Raw genomic sequence first — 17,967 nt, 5'->3', positions numbered from 1 at the left:
AACCACAGTGAAAATTATTTAATTGTAAATATTTCATCCTAAGTATCTTAGGACATCATCAGTACAGTATTTAAACAAAAATTAGGAATAACATACAGTTAGGCGCATGATTACAATAGAATCTCATGTGCCCTTTATAAGATTGAAACTTGATTATGGTTCTCAAGTCTATGCTTCTGCTTGAGGGTCCTCTCTATGATGGCCAGATAATTCACCCTGCATACCATCAAGTCATAAAAATTGCAACTGGAGCATATCAAACCACCTCTCCTTAGTCTGTACATCAGAGTAAATGAACCACCTTTGTATACACACATTAGATTCCATTAATTAAGGAACAAACAGAAAAATATGCAAATGAGCAAACATATGCAAATGAGCATACATACAGCATAAAAGCAGACATTTTGGACTGTAAGACATCATTTAACCAATGAATTCAGGTGGTGTAAGACTAGACCAGTATAAGACTGGAGACCAGCCAAAGTTAGGCAGAGGAAGCCAGATAGTTGCATGTGAGTCATTCCATGGTTCACGGACTATGGAACCAATTCAAACACTCATGGCCTTCCTTCAACTCTTTATTGCCCTGGACATAGAGTTGAAGGAAGACCATGAGCTACAACTGCAGCAAGTGACTGATACCTATGATAATCTGCTTGCTTAAAGAGGAGTAAGTACTACTCTGAATCGGCTACAATCTGACCCTGTGTTGGTTACATGAATATTGGTATCTATTTCCACTGCACAGAAGACTTTACAAAGCCGGTGGGGGAGAAGGTCTGTATGTTAGGTGACCAGTAGTCTGCATGCCCCTATACCCCATGCCACACAGGAAAACATTTGAAATGGGCCAGGCTCCATGTTAACTGGACCCAATACCAATGGGTGGTTGATTATGATGCCAAGTGCATTCTGAAGTGACGTTATCATCCCTCTAATATCTGTGTGGGACACTGGTGGTGGAGGTAGTGTGATGGTTTGGGGAGGCATCGCATTGGATGGAAACACTGACCAGTATATGCTTCCTAGTGGAACCATGAATGCTGAAACTTACAGAGATGAGGTACTGGATCCCAATGTTTGTCAGTATGTGGGTGTGATAGGGAAAACATTTATCTTACAAGATGATAATGCTTATGCTCATTGGGCAAAGCTCATAGACCAATAATTTCAAAAAGAGACTATCATACATGTGGATTTGTCAACCAGATCTGGGATGCTTTAGATATATTGGCCTGGTTGGCCGAGTGGTTAGAGTATCTGCTCTCCGGCTGAAAGGCTGCGGGTTCGAATCCCGCCATAGGCATGAATGTTTGTGATTGTCTGTGAAAAATGGTGGTTATGGAAAGTAGATGGCATTAGAGTAGATGAGGCGGTTTGCTGTAGTTGGTGAATTGAGTGGCAGAAATGGAGAGTTGTAGAGTAGGTGACCTCCCTCCATGAGTCTTTGGACTCCCTGGAGGTGTCATGTAATAATAATAATGATAATAATGTTGCTTCTCTCAATCGCCCCCCCCCCCCTTTCCTAATGCCTTTAGAGACTTAGGATAGCTTTGCAGGATCAATGTTTGTTATAACCAGTTGAGTTCCTGGACATACTTATAAACAATATGAAACATTATGAGCAATGTAGTTCTGTGAGGAATGACTATATTCATTTTAAGGCACTTTGATGATCTCATTTTGACCTCTTGTTTTTGACCATCATGTTCACATACCCATTTGTTACTGAATTAAACTATTTATTTACAATTTTTGTGGGTGTTTCTTTCACATCTCATATCATATTATATCATACTGCTTTTCACTGAATTGCATAAAAATTCATCATACAATTTTTGAGTTATTGTGATTTTTTTTCTTTGTACCCTAATTTATGGAAACCTGTGTGTGTTTGTGTGATAGATTCAGGTTTCTACCTGGTCAGTTCATAAGTTTATATATATACGGTTACACCCCAAGTTACGTAATTGATGCGTTTCATAAACCTTTATGTAACTCAAATGTTACATAAGTCGAATTTGTAAATTACATACATACAATAAATTGTTCAATGGCCACTCATACTACTGTCTTACATTAATTTTTTTGCCATTAATCAGGTATTTTCTGATTAATGGCAAATTCCTCAATTATTCTGCCAGAAGTTCGGGAAGTCAACTTGACACATCTGTATCTGCACTTGCTGCCTCACCCGTGATTTTGATGCTGTGCAAATTTGTACGTTTCTTGAATCGTTCAAACCATCCAGCACTAGCTTTAAATGTACTCTCCGCGTCCTTCATTCAGTTTGCTCTTTTAAATCCTTACAACTTGACACATCTGTATTTGCACTTGCTTCCTCACCCGTGATTTTGATGCTGTGCAAATTTTTACATTTCTTGATTCGTTCAAACCATCCAGCACTAGTTTTAAATGTACTCTCCACATCCATGATGCTGGTCTGCTGTTTTAAATCTTTATATAAGGACATAGCCTTCTCCTGGATAATCAATAAACTTAACAGTATTTTCTTCTAAAGTAATTGCAGATCTTTGTTTTTTAGATTTATTACCAATGCATTCGGTTTTGCGTTTCCATTCCATTTTAAGGGTAAAAAAACAACAAAACTAGCAGTGATAACAGGTGACTGAGCTAACCTGCGAGGCATCTACTACTGTACTGCAATAAGGCTGTCAAAGATGCATCTGTGCAAAGCTGCAAACGTGTTCATATACGCTAGTAGATTTATTACGTAACTGCGAATTTACGTACGTCGCGTCTTACGAAACTCGGGGTGTAACTATATATAGTTACACTCCGATATATATATATATATCACATCAGTGCTGTGTGTGTGTGTGAGGTATAGCTGAGGGTTGAGAAAGAAGAAATGTATTCACTTTTTTTTTAAAGAGCTGTAGGTTGAAATTGTTGGGAACTCATCACGAGGAACTCATCCTTCTCCTCTGAACACATCACTAGATGTGTTCAGAGGACAGAGGTAGATGGAATAAATGAGGAAGAGGAGAAGCAGATTCAATGAGTTTGCAGTTGCACTGTAAAGAGATGTCGGACAGCAGCTGCTCTTGTTTTAACAGGCCTAACAGCAAGTGGAGGAATGATGTTTGTGAATTCAACTGGAGCAGCAATCATGGAAGTATCTCTAGAAAAGACACATAACTGAAATGTTCTGTTATAAACTTTCTGTATTTCTATTTCTCATTCCTAAACCCTGCTTTGTCTCTGTTGCTCTTTACTTACAACTTCAGAAATGGTCGACTGCCATCATTTTGTTATTTCTACTAGATCTTATGTTCTCATGCTCTATAGTCTAACAAATTTATTTGTTTTATGACTGTGCCAGTTAGACTATGTATTGAGTGTGTGATTATAAGATTTTCAACTAAAGACAAAGCAGATATTAGCATTCCCCTGCTTATGTTAATCTTTACTGTTAAGTAGTCGTGGGTTGATTATTGATCACCTAAACTTTATCTTATGCAGAAAATTCGAAATTTTCAGGATAGTGTATTGACAGAATCAGTTCAACATGTTGTTCACAAACCGTTTAATTAAATCAAAAAGGAATATTTACAGTTTGATTCACATTAATATATATATATATATATATATATATATATATATATATATATATATTCCCTCCTCATAAGCTTGGAATAATTTCCACCTTGGGACATAGAGCCCGTTCTCTTCTGGATGACCCAAATGAACTTCTTACAGAAATAAATCATCTGAAAACTTCTTTCGAAGTTAATGGATATTCCAAGAGAATCATTGAAAAATTCCTTCTTAATCCTCCTAGACATCACTCAGAAGAAACAAATAGATTCAAAGGCAATATATCTATTCCTTACATAAGTACAGTTTCACATAAATTAGCAAAAGTACTAAGAAAATACAATATCAGAACCTTGTTCACTCCACTTCCAAAGATCCGTTTCTTAATAAGTCACCCTAAACCTTGTCATTATCAACTCAAATACCCTGGTGTATATAAAATATTGTGTGATTGTGATATTCCTTATTTTGGGCAGACAGACAAATCTGTCGAATTGTGTATGGAAGAACACATGAGGGACATTACTTACAAGAGAGCCAGTGCATTTTCAAGTCATATCCTTTTCTCGGCTAATCCTAATGATGAAAAGCAAAGTCACAAAATCTGCCGGGAAAAATCTACTAACATCTTCCGTTGCAATGATGAACTAGAGAGAAAAATCGTGGAATCTAGAGAAATCATCTTCAATCCTGTTCATCTAAATAATAACTTGAGCTACAACCTCCAGATTGTCATTCAGCTGTAATCATATCATATACTGGCATTCACGAGATTCTACTAGCACGCACTTTCCCAACAATACCACTAACGAAAGAACTTTAAATACAACCACAATGATTTAGTGTCAATTATGTATAGAGACTCTCTATGATGTTCATAGTTTATTTAAGCTTCAGTGTTTTAGTGTTTTTTCTTTTTTCTTTCTTTTATAATGTCACCTGATGAAGGCTGTTACAAGGCGAAACTAGTTGTGTTTTTATATTAAAACCTTTTTACTTAAATCTCGGTTCTAGTCATTCAATTCTTTATAAAAATATGTCTGTTAACTGAGTTAATTATCATTCTTTCATATATATATATATATATATACAGTTTATTACAATTCTTTGTTATTTTCAGTTCTTCCTAATTCAAACTTAGTTCTAATTTACTTCCTTAAAGCTAAATCACAATCATCTAGAATATTGTGCCAATCATATATATATATATATATATATATACACACACACAAACTGACAATAAAGCATACCTTGAGTAAGCTTATTTCAGTATCAGTTTACATTATCTTATTGTACCATCAACAGACACTCTTGATGTACAGTCTAGTTTGGAATTATCACATCGTATGTAAGTACTTACAATTCTCGTTCAGCACTGCCTCTTACATCAATTTTTGTTCACACAAAGGTGCTCCCTTTCGTCCTTCTTTCCTTTTGCTGGCTCATGCTTGATTTCCCGCCAAATTTCTTCTTTGTCTGAGTCATCTATTATTCTGTGCCATTTCAACCCTTGCGACTTATGATTCTCCTCTTTCGATTACCGACAACGGACCTCATCTGGCAGCAGACCCAGGTAGAAGATTTCAAGACCCAAGATTTATGACTTCTCTTTCAATTACCGACAATGGACCTCATGTGGTGGTGGATCCAGGTAAGAGAAGGTGAAAACCCTAAGACAAAGTCCTTCTTGATGTCTCACCATATATAGGCCTGGACTTCCCTTGTACACATGTGTGCATCTCTTGAAACTTCCATATATGGTCACGTTTTGGCATCCGACCATGATGATGTCATGCTTCGTGCGTCTTATAAAATCGACATATATGGCAATTCTTAGAATTCTTCACTATTCTTAGAATTAGACTTACTGATTAGACATGAGTTAACAGCGTTACATGATGAAGTCATGCACCACATTATTTTAACAAAGACTTACGATTAATTTATTACAAAGATAAGATAAAAGTGAACATGATAAATTACAGTTATATATCATGAGAGATTTTACAATTGCATCTGTGAGATAGAAGTTCAAGTGAGCCTGTGAGGGAAGGGTCATCTATAAGCCAAATTAGTCACCTCTGGACAGCATCAAGAATTTTTAAGGAGGTTGTAGGTGCACCACCCCAAATGTATGAACAGTATTTAGATGGGTGGGTGTAAAATAGCTTCTTGAGTAGAAAAGAATACCTAGTTTTTTGGAAGTTGAGGAAGCTATTGATGTGATGTCTTTGAGCCAAGAGAGGTTGGAGGTAAATAACAGTCCAAGGAGAGAGAGTACATCCTGTCTGGTGATGTGTGTATTACTGAGGATGAGGGAAGATGAGCTCAGATCCCTTTTGCAAGAGAAAAGAAAGAACTGTATTTTGGTGGCATTGAAGGTGGCAAGGAGATCAGTGTTTAGGTCACTGGTTGCAGATGATCTTGATGTAAGGGATGTCTGGAAACTACATTGTTTGTCAAAGGAGTAGGATGAGTTGGATAGTGTTATCATCAGTAAAGCTATGGACAGGATTTGTAGTGATTGAGAGAGAGAGGTCATTTATGTATAAGAGAATGAGAGTAGTTGAGATATCGGAGCCCTGAGGTACTCCTCATTGGTAGTGTTATATACTCTTATTTTGTTCTTATTTCCTTTTTTTTTTCTCCTTTACTACTATAATTTGGTTATATAGAGATCTATTTGTACTTCTGCCGCTTAGATTGTCACGTACGCGAATTAAATTAACAAAGGGATTGTCTCTGAGTAGAGCCAATTCCTTAGTTGCAAAAATTTGGAGTTACCTCCTCTTAAGGTCCTGGGAAAATTTATTTGTTCCGCTGCACCACCAAGAGCCCATAGATTGGAAAACTTCTCAGTCAAGGAGTGAACTCTCAGATAGGTACTTGATCAACCGTTTTCCAAATATCAATGCCTTCTGTATTTCACCTTGTTTGCAGTCGTGGTCTTAACTAAATAATTAACTTCTGCTTAGGTCCGAATTTTTATGAGTGGTGCATTGGATTCATTAAATCAGGCAACTAATTAGGTAAAAGCACAAGGGTTTATTAAAAAAATTCATATTATACATTTTTGCAAAATATTTACACTTAATTAATCTACATATTCCGAGATGAAAGAAATTAACATGTAATAAACTAATCTTTACAGTAAGACCTTATCAAGAAACAATATTATCAAACTTTAGTGGTTTGCCCTTTCAATTCCTTTATCTTCGATTTCCTTCAGGCATTAGTTTAATTATCTATGCTTATGGTTATGCTATAACACATCAAACTTAATTAACATTCACAACATACACTGAAACACATTACTAGATCTGAAACATTCATCTTTTTGAATATATATTACAGTCCTGCCTTTATATTAACTAGAGTTCTATTAATGAGTGTCCTTGTTCTCTAACATACAATGACTCTTCTTTCCATACAAATAACTAAAGATTTGTACTTTACCACATCCGTGATTTCATCAAGCTTTTCTCTCAACCTTTAATCTCTTGTCTTCAGTATATTAACTCTTTGTCCGGACTATTGATTCTCATGGGCCTGGCTTGGATCTCGGTATAACGATCTTTCCTCTCTGGTGTAGATGGGAATAGTTCAGCCTAGGTTGGTCCACATGGTACTGCACATCGATCAGCTTACACAGACTTTCTCGGCACGCTGACGAAACTGCACTCATTTAGCTCGCTACCTGGCCACTATTTTCTCCATCTGTACATCGTTACATTGAACCTTCCATCTGCTCGTCATCGTGAATGACGAGCGCCTATGTCGAACCCAAGAGCAAGAGAGAATTGCTGGGGGATTCCAGCTCTTTTATATTCACCCTTAACACCACCCTTTCTACATCATGTATTTCCACACGGTACTTAATTCTTCTGCGCGCGGGTCTTGCCTTCTCCAGTAGTGTCTTACGAGAACCCCACGCACACTACGTGCTCTGTGTGTACGTGACTGCTTGAGGCTATTTCATTAATCCCGGTGTCTGGCTCGTGAACTTTGAACTTGTATTACTACTTGGTTACACATAATTCACAAAACTTTCTTCCATTGCTAATATACAAAGTTAGGTAGCAATTTCATATAATAATAGTAATTTCTTCCATTGGTAATATACAAAGTTAAGTAGTAATTTCATATGTATATACTTATCAAAATTGTCAAAATACATTACTTTAAGAATTTTAATTTATTCAAATTTTTACCTAGATACAAGCATATTCCTTTTGGATTGGCAGAATTCTTACTGCTGGTTGCTGATTAACTGGTGAGCGTCTAGATAGTGAAGAAGTTGACCATTGATAATTTTCTCCATTATTTTGGAGAGAATTGAAGTGATGGCAAGCGGTCAGTAGTTAGACAGTAGATTGGATATATGTTAGTTTCCATGAGATGGGATAGGTGCCAGCTGAGTGAGTGTAGAAGATTGAAGAGACAGTAGAGGACAGGTGTGAGCTCTGGAGCACAACATTTGAATACAGTAGGAGAGATGCTATCAGGATCAGATGACTTTGTAGTGTTCAGTTTGTTTCTTCTTATTTCTTTTTTCCGAAAGGCCACAGGAGGCATATGGTACAGGTTGCTTATATGAAAGGAGATGATTTGCATTTGTTGTCTATGCAGGAGTTAGAGGAAAAGAGTGATGCTAGGAGGTCAGCTTTTTCTTTAGGTGATATAACAGTGATGCCATCTGATGAAGGAGAGGTGGGAGCACAGGTGAGCAAAAGTTGCATCTGATGGCCTTTGCAAGGGGACCAGAAGGCATGACTGCCACTTAGACAAGAGATGTTTTCTGTTAGTGGCTTTTATAAAGTTGGATTTGGATTTGCTGATAGTCGATTTACATTTATTGCATGCTCCTGCATAAGTATGAAGTTTGAATTCTTGATGCCTGTTATCTGTGGTAAGCTGAGTTTTTTCTTTGACTGCTTTCATACATCTTCTATGGAACCAGGGCTTGGAAAGTGGATAAGAATTTTGGATGGAATGAGGGATGAATGCCTTCTCATGCCACTGAGGATGATTTATGAGACTTGCTCAGTGCAGGTCAAGTGTCTGGGTCAGAAGTGCAGTAGCAATAGTCGTGCCATGGAAAAGAAGAGCTGTTGTTGCTGCTGTAGTTCCACTTCATACCTTTTTAGTGCCAGAGGATATGAGATTGGGTGTGGTCAGAAGAAGCACATTCTTTGAGACTGGAAACTTGCACTAGATGTGCTTGTTAATGATATGACTGATATGATATGAACTGAAAAATTAGTCCAAACACATTCAGGTAAAGAAATCCATTTCTCCGAATAATTTTGGGGAAAAAACCTATAATAATACTTACTCAACTTTTTGAGTTTTCATATCTGCTATTAATGGTTTAAATTCTGCATATTCCATCATTGAATATTAAGAAAGCCAATTACTGCTGTCCACTATTAATTTATTTTTAGGTTACTGTGTTATGATTGGCTGGTTACTTTGCAGTACACCTGAGCATTTTCTAGAGATGAAACGATATGAGTATCTTATCCTCTTATTGACTGTATACCATTATGACAAAATCAGTAATACTCAACAAACAAATGTAGAATATATAATTAAATGGTATTTTGTACCTTTGTTTCATGTTACTCCTTAAGTTAAAACATGAAAATATTTAAGCAAGCTTTTTATTCTTTTATTTTTATAGATTGCTCCATAGAATAAAAAGCTTACTTTTTATTCTATGGAGCACTGTCTAGTCAACTGATACTTGTTTAGTGAGTATATAATCAACAAACAAATTTGTAATTACTGGTATGTCCCAATCCCAATAGTTGCAATCAGTTAAGTATTAAACATGCCATAGAATCAGCATTATGTTAATAAAATAAATCAAGCTGAAACCTTTGTTCAAATTTCTTTACTTGTTATTTAAGGATTCTCACTTATCACAGGTTTTTTTATTTTTTTTTATCTCCCATGCCCTGACTGTGATTTGATGTTAGATGTGCTTGCTACTCGGACATATCCAAAGAAGACATTTTTAGTTCAAATTAACACCTTTTCTTTAGGATAAGATTTACATTCCTTCTCTCTCAGTTATGGAGACAAAAACAGACATGTTGGTGCAATTACTTTACAAATTAAGAAAATAACACTCAACGTTTCGGCCTCTATGTCGAGATCACCATCAAGAATACATACACATGAACAAGGTACATGACACTACACAAAAGTAAGCTAAATCTAACTGCTTTGTTAATCATTTATGCTAGCCTGACTTCTGATGAAAAAAAAATCAATAAAAATAAATTCAATAAATATTTTTTATATATAATTATACAAAATTACAGCAGAACTACATCAAATGCATCTTTACAGTCCTGATGTCTTAAGGTTTTCTTTTGTTATGGTTCTGCCATCTGTTTATAAGAAGCTTGCATTCACCCTGCCTGAGGACTTTCAGAATTACAATACATTAAAAATAATGTGACACTCACTGGTTACTTTTTTATCCAAATTGTAACACAACTTGGATAATTTCTTTTTACATACGTTGTAACGAGCCTTTGCATTCCATTACCTGTTGACTATGTTTATATTTTTTCCTTTCTAATTAACCAGAGAGCATTGAAAAGATTTCACTCTTAGTATTTTTCTTTCCATTCTTGCTTAATGTAAGTTTATTTATTACTTGATGCCTCCAAGGAGACCTTGGACTCATAATGGAAGAGTACAATATTCCATCACACACACACACAACCCTCCATCTCCTCTACTTAATCCTTCAACCCACACATTACAACAACCATCAACACGCAATGTTATCCAATCTCACCAGCACCAAGAATATTTTCTTTTTGTAAATTGCTTGTATTCTCTTGGCCAATTTTTACTGTATGTGGGATGAAAAACCCAAGTTTCCAGGAGAAAAAACCTTGCTACCTCTGTATACGATTGCTGACTACCTTCAATTGAAAAATCCCATATAAAGATTCCTCTTGTCACGATGAGAATCTAACCTAGGTCTTTTCCATTCAAAGAGTGCCATGTCCTGTTGTTCTTCCAGTTGTGCTATGGATGTGCTTTATGTGGTTCCCACTCACAAAAAGGTTGTAAACCTATAGTAATTAGTGCCATTTTTATTTATTATTTTTAATATTTTAAATTTTATTATTTTTACATAATTCAGAAATGTTGCTCTAGAGACCAAACATGGAACTTTTCAAACCACTTCAGGCTTCCAGTAAGCAGGCCAGTAGTCTTACACTGGTTGATTAAATTCATCTCCAATCTAAGGATATTCATAAAATATCCATGCCTGCAGAGGAATTTGTACTTGCAGTTTGAAAAATGGGTATGTTGCTCATTTGGCCAGCCATGTGTTGTTCATATTAAATACTTTATGTAATTTATGTGTATGGTTAAGTTCATCACCTTTCCAAAAATTCAAGGCATGAATGGCAAAGGGTTCAATTTCAGATAATTAATAAATCAACTGCCATTTTTGCTGTTCTTTCTGTATAATATTAGAACACCCTGTTTTCTCTCTGTGTGGCAGGTACACTGGATTCGATACACTTTTGGGTGGGATGAGGCTCTTATTTATTATAAGAAGGATGAGCCTTAGAAGTTTTTAATTATATGGATGGGTTTTGAAGTGGTGTTTAAATCATACACTTGGAAAGCATACTGCTTTTATGATTAGCTATTGCTTATTTTAATATACAGCAATCCCTCGACTCGATTAGTGCACCTAATGCGTTCTTTAAAACAGGCGCATTAATCGAAAATGCACTAATTGAATATAATAACCTATGGGAAAATATACGATTCGTTCCTCCGATTTCTTTTTTGACCCTTAATTTTTTTATTAAAGAATTAGGGTATGTCTTAGGGCCTAGTTAAAAGAAAAACATGAAGCTGAAAGACAATAAAACATATTCAGAATATAAATTTTTTATTATATTCTATTATTATTATTATTATTATTATTATTATTATATATATATATATATATATATATAATAAATGATATATATATATTATTATATAGCACAATATAAATAAATTTATTATTCTGCTTCTTAACAAAGAATTGAGCTAACGTAGTTTGCCGAACATTCTATTTCTTTTTTTTATACAACTGACAACATGGCCCTATTGCCTCTTCTGCAAATTTTGCTGTTCTCTCTTCACCAGGGTCAGTTTCTAAGCATTGCTGCTTAAAAACTTCGATTGTACAAAAACCATTTTCAAATTGTTTCTGTGAAACCTCTTTGGGCTTGTCAGTGATTAAATTTTCTTCACATTCTTCAGGATCTTCCTGCTGTGCATCAAAATTTAGCAGGTCGGAATCACTCGACTTCTCAGAATGAGATTTAATTAACTTAGATTCATTTGAAAAGCCTCTAAAATTATTTGCTCAATGTGGAAGAATGTGCTTCCAAACAGCTCTCATATTACTAGCAGTAATTTCATCGACTTTGAGACTTTATAACCAGGCTGAGATTTCTCTGATTTGGCTAGAAAAGTCTTGGAAGGCATTCGCTTCCAAAAAAAGGCCGGTTTCATCGACATTAAATATTTGTTGATCACAATAGTCTCCTTCTTACACAATTTTCTTCAAAATCTCTGGATATCTCCTTCTTTGCACTTGTAGCTTCTCCTGTGATTAGAACATTATGTAGGCTATTTCTCTTTTTGAAGCACTCAAATCACCCAGCACTAACGTGGAATTCTTCTTCTTTTCCATCATTGATGGCCATTTCTTTCCAGGTTACAAAGAGACAATACTTTTGATTTAATAAGGCCAGTGTTTAGCGGGATCCCTTTTTGGTACAATCTTTGATCCATGTAAAAAGATGTCTCTCTAATTCAATCATTATAATACTTTGATTTTGAGTGCATGCATGATGAACTTAAAGCAGTCTTACCTTTCGCTTTGTATTCAGCAGTTGATTCATCCATTTTTGTGTTCTTGTCCTATCTCTGCTCTGGACTCACCTTGTTCATTTTTCTTTATTATTTCAAGTTTTTCTTCCAATGAGATTATTTTTCGAATCGTTTTCACACTTCTATTTTTTGCTCACTAATTCTTTTACTCATGATTAAAGTAAGGAAAACAATTACACCTGATATGATCAACAAAATGCTATGTAAAGCAGATGGCATAAATTTTGACGGTAAATTTGGAACATAGTGTACATCAAAATAGTATAGTATGCCATGAAAAAATAAACTTTGTAAAATATTTCAAATCGGTAATTAAATTATTTCATCCTGGTGAGTGATTTTTTAAATAGTTAGCCATAAAAAATGGATAGATTGAAAATTTTTAAACTCTGTAACATTTATTTTTAAGATGTATATATGTGCACTAATTGAATTTGGGTATCGAAAAAATTATGCACTAATCGAAAACGCACTAATCAGAGGGATTGATTGAGGGATTGCTGTATTTCCTTTTTACTAAGTGTATTCTGTTGAGAATTTTCCTGACCATTTTTTATTATAACAATTTTTTTATGAATGTTAATAATTATTTTAATTTTTTAACTCATGTTGCTCATCAGAGCAGATAGAGGTTTTTTTGAGGTTATTAGTGACACCTAGCTTATGTGGATTGTGGTGGTGATATGAATCTGTATGTATATTAGCCCATATGTATTGGTTTTCTGTAGATAGCAAAAGACATCCTTAGCAATGATATCTAGCCAGAAAAATAAGGACATTTCATTTTACTGGTAAATTGTATCTGCTTGGTGATAAAGCTTTGCTATTTATTTAGGTGACTGAAGATGTTTAGGGGATTGGCTTTGGCCAAATTATGGATATGTCAGCCATATATTTTTACCCAACACTTCAGTTTCATTAGACAAAATTTAGAGCATGCTTCAGTTTCCAAGCTACAGAGAAGAGTGGAGGGTAATAATGCCATTTGGCTTGCCATTATTTTCTGTTTTTCTTCTCTTTTATTTTTCTATTATCATTGCTAACTTTGCATGTATGGAATTTTTTTTTTTTTTGGTGGTGGGAGTTAGTGATTCATCCACTATTAACTATATGGAATTCCAGATTGATTCCTGATGAAACTATTTTGTTTACTATTATGCTTCCATCTCAGTATAGTATCACTGATTGTTGACCTGAAATGGCCCAATTTGTCAACAATTTACCGAACAGATGGGCCTCCAACATGGCATTCTATCATAATACCTCTTTCAAACACCATCAGTTCCCTTCTCACAGCTGTTTCATCAAGACACAGTTGCACTGACTTGAGAGCATTATATTCCTCCAATTTATACTGGCTACAAACACGTGACTTGTTACATGGCACAATGCATCTTGCCTATGGAGTGTCCATTGACTTTTTTCCAAGTAGTGTATATGTTCATTAAAACGGTCTTACTGGTGAAACGGGATACTGATCTGTAAATTATTAGAATTATTGCAATATAAAGTGGTAAACTAATTACAAGGATTAATAACAGCAAATCAAACAATTAATTATTGAATTTGAGAAGCCTCTGTAATTTACTCGGTTTCAATAGTGACCTTTGATTGGAGAGACCTAGGTTCAAATATCATCTAGAATGCAAAGAACCTTTATCATTACATTGGCAGAGTGGATATTAAATCCAACATTATTTTAAAGCCGAATGTTTGTAGAAACTATGAAAGTTTTGTAAGTTGACTTGAGAGATTACGAGAATATAATCCTTGGCAATCCTGATTTGCCTTAGCTTGAACTACTTAAAAGACGTGTTCTGCCCAAGCATCCATATATTCGCCTTCCTTTGTTAAAGGTTTCACTGGCCTGACAGCTGTTTCGAACTAGTTGGTTCTCTTCAGAGACTAGGCGAAAACCTTAAGAGAGCAAAAACTTTCGTTCAGTACTATACAAATCGAAATGTCAGAGAAATGTATTTTTTGTAAGTGAACCTCTTGGTTGGTGCATAAAAATAATTACTAAATTATTTTTATGCACTTTTTATGAGAATACAATCCTCAGGGATGCTGAGGATTGTATTCTCATAACCTCTCAGGTCAACTTACGAAACTTTCATAATTTCTACAAACCTTCGCATTTGAAATAATGTTGGATTTAATATCCACTCTGCGTATGTAATTTTATTTCACTGAAATGAAGCCTTTTGGTTCTTTCTTTAGTAATTATTTTTACGCACCGACTGAGAGTTCACTTACAAAAAATACATTTTTCTGACATTTCAATTTCCTTGGTACTGAATGAGAGTTTTGCTCGCTTAAGGTTTCTGCCTGGTCTCTGGAGAGAACCTACCAGTTCGAAACAGCTGTCAGGCCAGTGAAGCCTTTATCAAATGGACTAATAAAAGGTGAATGTATGGACGCTTAGGCCGTGTCTTTTAAGTAGTCCAAGCTAAGGCAACTCAGGGATGCCAAGGATTGTATTCTTACAACCTCTCAGGTCGGATTTAATATCCACTCTATATATGAATTTTACATTGCCAGAATGAAGCCTCTTTCCTTAGTAATTATTTTTAGGCTTTATCAATACTTTTCAACTGAAGGCTAGCTGGTTTCATGGCTGAGTTTTTCCTGCTGGAATCTCAAGTTTTTCATCCTCCAGAACAGACAGACTGGCCAGAACACACATACACACAGTGAATGGACATAATACACTGGCTTCATAGTCTGAGTTGCTTTGGCTGGATCTAATTAATTTTTCATTTAATTAGTTGCTTTTTGTGTGTGTATGTATATATATATATATGTGGGTTTGTGCACGTGTACTCATGAAAATGACCTTGATGTGAAGGTCGAAATGTAGATTTTCAATTTAATTTTTTTGAATTTATTTCCTCAGTGATTTATACCAGATTATATCAGATTTATGATTCCATAAATCTGATATAATATATGCTGTTCACCATTTTCTCAAACTGAAAGAAAGGATATTACTTATGAAATTTTGTTTCTAAATTACGATATTTAAAAACATATTTGACCAATGAATCCACCAGAAATAAGGAAAATGTGTCAAGTGTAAAAAAAAAAAAAATAGCATGTATATTGTTGGAGTTATTATTTAATTCAGTTTTTGTTTTCTAGCATTCTGTGTTTTGATAGTAATATTCAAGTTTTGATTTTAAAATTGCCTGTTTTATTTACATTAGTCTGCTGTTGGCCACGATTACATTGCTCAGATACAAAAGCATGCATCCCAGACTGATTCTGTGAAAGGTTTTGGTGGAAGGTTTGGTGTTCAGGCTGATCGACAGGACAGGGTATGATTATAACTACATAAACATATCTCAAACTGTATTTTTAAAAACTAAAATTAATATATTTTTTATTGAACTTTTTGAATAGTAGATTATTCATATTTACTCTTAAGTTTTATACATATCACTATAAGAGTTTTAAATGCTTATTCAAATGTTGAGCCATTAACCATAAGCCAAAGAAGAAAATACTACATTAACAGGATTTTTCTTTTAGTTGCCAAAGCATTGTGATCATGTGGGGATCATAATGCAGAATTAAAGTACTGTATGAAATATTGAACATTATAATTAGTTATAAAAACACATCCTTAATAGTTTACTAGTATTCTAATACTAGCCTGAGTCTGGGATGGCTGGTTTTGCTGTAGTTCTTGAAATATGATATTTTCACAAATCTTTGGCAGTCAGAAAATCAATCATATGCTGACCTTTTTGGTCATTTATTGAATTTTGATGTATTCATGTGTGAGGACTGTTGTAGAACAGTGTGTGTGTACAGTGTTTGTGGCATGTGTTTAGCTTGTTTCAGTTTTCTTCCAAACTTTAAAGATAAAGCAGATATACTGATTGGCATTGAAAATGCCAATCAGTATATCTGCTTTTGAAATTTTGATTTTAATTGTTTTGTGAAAGGTGAAGTATACAACATGTATTCATTTGATTGTGTAGATAACATTTTTGAAGCTGATGGAAGAAGAGAGAGAGAGCGCGTGTGTTAAGTGTGACTTAAATATTGGGTTGATGGATGGTGATATATCAGTAACTAAGAGTGAGAGTAGCAAAAATGTGACAAGAAGACAATGAACGAGCTATCAAAAAAGTTATACAAAAGTGGGTGAGTGATCTAGTGAAAGAAGTCATCTGTGATGGCATGAATGATGTAAGGGTGTAGTAAAAGTGGGGCAGAGCAAATGTTGGTGAATGATACAGCAGAGAGTGGTAAAGATAGAGGAAGAAGTGAAAGACACTGGAACTGTTGAAAAACAAAAGCAAAATTAGTAAAGAAGTTGGTATGGAACTTAAGAACACATGAGAGGATATTGGAAAGGAATTGGTAAGGTTGTGGAATTAACTATGGAATACAGATTATGAAGACAGATTGAGAATTTGTAGGCAGCAGACACTTGCAAACAGGAGAAAGAGGGATGATATGAGTGAGATGTACAAACTACTGAAAGGGTCATACAGGATTTCAGTTGATGAAATTTTTCATTTAATGGAGTGTGGGGAAGGACAAGAGGGCATCCTTGAAAGCTGAGAATGACCGCTGCTAAGAAGAGGGTGAGGGCTTGCCATTGGATGTTGTGTGTGCAAGCAGTGTGAATGAATTCAAGAACAAGTATGATAGTTGGTGCATGTAGTATGTGGCCTCCCTCAATGAGTCGCACACTTCCTGGATGGCTCTCTTAATAACAATAATAATTGTGGTGGGTGCAGAGTGAGTTAGGATGTTTAGAGAAGAGATTGACTATTGAAAGTGTAAAAAGGAAGGTGACATTGATAGAGGAGTCAGACGAATGATTGTAGTGGAATGATGGAAAGTAGAGTAATGCATGATAACTCTGTCGTGCAAGATTTGAAAATGAAGCAGATGTTAAAGGTTTGTTTGAGAGGATCAGTGATAGGAAGAATGACTGAGGTTGCGAAGAGAGGAAGTATAGAACAGTTTGTGTTGGTAGGAAATGATTTACAAAGAAATACGAATGAGATGTCGTGGAATTTGCAAGTGTTGCTGGAGACATTGAAACAGAAGAGTGAGTGAGAGAGAAGGGAGAAAGAGAGAACAATTGTGTTGTCAAGATACTATGGCAGGCAGGGAACTGAGGAGAAGAGCACTGATTATGATTGGCATAATAGCCAGGATGTGTAGGAAGAGAGGACTTGAGTATGTTATTTATTTTATTTAGTGCATGGCTCACACTTGAAAAGTTGTATTACAATAATCTTTAGTGTATATATATATATATATATATATATAGACATTTAGTATAAAATAGACAAAATACTTAAACATGATATAAAACAGTCATAAAGAAGACACTCAGGAATAGACTACAACTGTATGTCTATTGCTTATCCAATTAACTGCACTTGGTGAAGCATGGATGAAGTCCGACAGGTTTACATGGTATGCACGTTGAGCACATTCTACTGT

At 35.1% G+C, this 17,967-nt stretch overlaps 1 protein-coding gene across 2 annotated transcripts in view; it reads left to right on the top strand.

Annotated features, from left to right (window-relative positions):
• Cortactin (cortactin) overlaps positions 1-17,967 on the top strand; it is a 280,366-nt gene that overhangs the window by 46,139 nt on the left and 216,260 nt on the right. For both annotated transcript variants that reach the window (XM_090405825.1, XM_090405824.1), the window contains exon 5: positions 15,702-15,812. In XM_090405825.1, coding sequence (XP_090261951.1) covers positions 15,702-15,812 — 111 coding nt within the window. The remainder of the gene's footprint in view (positions 1-15,701; positions 15,813-17,967) is intronic.

Source organism: Typopeltis vanoorti, chromosome 15 (genome assembly GCF_054136105.1).
Source record: "Typopeltis vanoorti isolate ZY-2024b chromosome 15, IOZ_Tvanoo_1.0, whole genome shotgun sequence".
Taxonomy (NCBI): domain Eukaryota; kingdom Metazoa; phylum Arthropoda; class Arachnida; order Uropygi; family Thelyphonidae; genus Typopeltis; species Typopeltis vanoorti.
This window is presented reverse-complemented; position numbering and strand designations above follow the sequence as displayed.